This window comes from Anneissia japonica, unplaced genomic scaffold (assembly GCF_011630105.1).
Source record: "Anneissia japonica isolate Jap-2015-1 unplaced genomic scaffold, ASM1163010v1 scaffold560_len657749_cov147, whole genome shotgun sequence".
NCBI classification, from domain to species: domain Eukaryota; kingdom Metazoa; phylum Echinodermata; class Crinoidea; order Comatulida; family Comatulidae; genus Anneissia; species Anneissia japonica.
The window spans coordinates 303,509-307,353 of record NW_022754288.1 but is presented as its reverse complement, the minus strand read 5'-3'; the positions used below and the strand labels follow the sequence as shown (position 1 = coordinate 307,353).

The window sequence follows — 3,845 nt, the reverse complement described above, 5'->3', positions numbered from 1 at the left end:
GCTGTATTAACCTCGTAGAGCCGTGTTATTCATAATCAATTCCATTACCTGAAATGTATGCATAATTAATGAAATATTTACTGACGTATTATTATGTATACATTTCATCTGTATAACAGTAATATTACCTGCACAAAATTAAAAAATGTAAAGCAGCACATAAAAGATAAATTTAACATGTTCCATGAAAAACAGACCGTATATCATTACACATACTACCTCATTTAAATAGGGAAGGTACAAGCAACAACATATTCTATTGAGAGTTTTTGAAATTTGATCGTTTCTCCCATGCTGTTCTATCTAAAAATATCAAATACATCAATATGGAATGATCGCAAAACTCTTTTCAAACATTTATTGTAATTTATCATTACCATTGAAATAATCAATTTCAATGGTAATTCATTGTGTAATAATAATAATAATAATAATAATAATAATAATAATAATAATAATAGTAGTAGTAAAAGTAATAATAATAATAATAAGAGATGATGATGATGATGATGATGATGATGATGATGATGATGATGATGATGATGATGTTAATGGTGGTGGTGGTGTTGATGGTGGTAGTGATGACGACGATGACAATGACTGTGACGACGATGACGATGATAATAGTGGTGATAATAATGTCAAACAAGATGTTGATGATAATCATGATGATAATGCTGGCGATGATTAGAATAACGGTGAAGTAGATTGGGGCGATGAGACTGATAATGAGTACGACAGCGATGATGATGATTATGACGATAATGGTGCAGACTATGGAGTTGAGCTAAAAATAAGTGCATTTTACATTGAGCATCTCGTAAGGACATGCTGTTGGATGTAAATTGATTAATAAATGAATAAATTACTTCATCAATCAAAAAATAATATGATTGATGAATATTAATCATCAGTCAATCAATTAATCAATCAATCAAACAAATCAATGAATTGATCTGTTATCATTCTAATTGTATAACATAATAAATTTAGTTCACACCAGGAATTGGGATTAAAGGTAGGTTATTACCAGTATGATTATTTTATAAAATTCACATTGACTGTGTTTTCTTACAGCGTACATTCCAGCACCGATATATTTCGGTAAGACCATCGACTCATCGTGTATGCTATGGCAGACGCTGTGTGAAGGTGTTGGCTCTTGCTTCGAATACGAGAAGTCTCAGTTCCAAGCGAACTACCTCGGACTTTCAGTCGGTTTGAAAACCATATCGGTTGTGTTCGCCCTCCTGTGTTGGTTATCGTGTCGGTACACGTGCAGATGTTGCTCAAACAGAGACTTTTCCAGGTTGTCCCAAGAAATCAAGCCTCCAGAGAGGAAAGACGACGAAGAACTGGATGATCTAGAAGATCTGCAAGAGGTCCCAGTCCAACCGGAGATGGTTGACAGCGACTCACGACCCCGTCTCGAACTATTAACAGTCGATGCAAATATTTAACATTAACGGTCGAAGCGAATACCTTAAAAACGCTGGTATGAACTTGGGTGTGAAGCACATCAAAGATAACAAATGAAGGAAGAATTTAGGGTCGTCGGAGATGAGTTGGGTAATACACGGGAGGACAATTTTTTTTAATTCTGCACAGGGGCCATATTGCATACGGTAAAATGTCTCTTCCGAATGATGGTGCGCTATGTATTACTGTAGGGTTATTCAGATCAACACCACACCCAGCCCCCCACCTCAATTCGTCGGGGAGAAAAAAAAATGTATAGGCCTATGTATCTTCTAAATTATTAGTAGGCTCCAAAATCGATTACATAAGCCTTTGAAACTCATAAACTGAAACCCATAAATCATATTTTTCGATGTCTTCGCCACCTGGAACGCTTTCGTGAAATTTAAGCGACGCCTGGCCACGCCCACGTTTTCCGTTGGGGACATCGCTCACTCCCCTCCCCTCCCTACGTCGGGACCCCGGACCCCCGCCGGCAAAACCTGGCGCCACCACTGTGCAAGAAGTTTCTGTCCAAGTGTGAGGGTTAATAGGTAGATTTCGCAATTGCTTACGAAAACAATAACAAATAGGCTACGATTACGTCATCAATTTTTTAGACAACCGTTCCCATAACAAACATTATCTGCCACAACGTATGTGATTCATGCCTTTTGCATGAATCAAGCATCATATTCAGCTCGTACAGCATATTGTCAAGAATGTTTCAGGCACGAATGACGATAATGATAATGACGTATTCGTATTTGTTATCGTTTTTGTAAGGTTGAGAAATCCCCCTAAATAATAACAATTTACACTTCGCCTAGAACTAATATTAATATTCAACTATCTAAAACAATTAATATTTATAATATTTCTATAGTTTACTCAGTCCAGATATTCGATTATTCTTTTATTGTATGCAAGGTGTTCCCGTCAAAGTGTGTGGATTAATAACAACAACTTCGTTTTAACTACAGTAATATAAATATTAAAATATCTAAAGCAACTAATATTTATAATATTTCTTTATTTTAATCAGTTTAGTTATTTGCTGATCCTTCAAAAAAATTTCACTTTTCTTAATTAAAGAATAATGTAACTTTATTGGTAAGAATTTGTGCAATAGTAATAGGGACTAACATACTTTTTTTTATACAAGGTTAATACTGTATAAGTAGTTTAGGCTCTATTAAATGCATTAATGTTAGCTGACATGACGATATTCAAAATATCTTCCATATTTTGATTAAAAGGTTTTTTTTATTTTTTGCAATGCTGCACTTTGCATTTTGCATAAAACATTATGCATTTGCTACGGGCATAGGTCTAGTACCTATATAAAAATGTATTGTATATTTGTATTGTTAGCATGCGTTATACCAAACCAAAATCCAATGATCCCGTAGACATAATTCCATCTATGTCTTTTCTATCTATAGTTTCCCTATTTTATTTAACATGTTTTACTTCAGATATATTGCCTGTTTTGAGCTAAAAAATATTGAGAAAAAAAAAAGAATTAAATATTAGAATTTCTTACCTTCCAAGTCTTAGTAAGTTATTAAAAATTAGAAAGAGAAACTTATGTAAGGTTGTACAAGGCCGGCAAAAAACAAAAAAAAAACAAAAAAAAAAAAAAACTCCTAAAGAGTTATTCGCTATATTGGGCTGTTAAACTGTATGGTATGCACGCAAACATGGATTTCATCACAGATTCCTCATTTGTTAAAGCACTTAGATAGCGTGAATGGAGTTGGTAAACTGTACAAGCTATGGGTTCAACGTAACGTATTTTTTCCAAATGAGACACGACAACGTGCCGGTTTCCCTGGGTCGCTCAGACACGAAGTGACCCTAGTGAAGAAGGGAGTTGATGTACGGACGAGCTAGTCTACGTCCAATGGGCGGCGTAACGCCCATGAGCTCTCGAAAAAAAAGGGCCTTCCTACTACTACCAAGCACTTTACTACCTTAACAGTGGCGAAACACGTGTGCTTTTGAGCCAGTATCAGTCTATGGGCCCTGGGCCCCTCCTACTGCGACCTAGCATTTTACTATGGAGCTGAATGAAGGTTGTGTAACGTCTGTGCGCTTTCTGGGGCCTACGCCCAGTTCGTCTAAACTACATAACCTAGCACTCTAAATACGACGCTTTGAAAATAACGTTGGCCTATATTTTCTTTTAATTTTAAAAAACGTGTGGCCCCCGGCCGGCTGCATTCCACTCCATCCAAGATACAAAACATCGATTAAAACCTGTCTCTTATACACATCTAGATGTGTATAAGAGACAGCTCTTCATCTCGGTATATTGCTCTGTAATGCTACTCTGGAGATTAACGTTCGATTCTTATACGTTCGAAGCGCAAAAAAATGTTCTG

At 36.0% G+C, this 3,845-nt stretch overlaps 1 protein-coding gene across 2 annotated transcripts in view; it reads left to right on the top strand.

The window, feature by feature from the left end:
* LOC117123177 (solute carrier organic anion transporter family member 5A1-like) overlaps positions 1-3,077 on the top strand; it is a 26,380-nt gene extending 23,303 nt beyond the window's left edge. For both annotated transcript variants that reach the window (XM_033269029.1, XM_033269028.1), the window contains exon 8: positions 1,078-3,077. In XM_033269029.1, the coding sequence (XP_033124920.1) occupies positions 1,078-1,460 (383 nt within the window). In that variant the 3' untranslated portion in view covers positions 1,461-3,077. The remainder of the gene's footprint in view (positions 1-1,077) is intronic.
* The last annotated feature ends 768 nt before the right edge of the window (positions 3,078-3,845 follow it).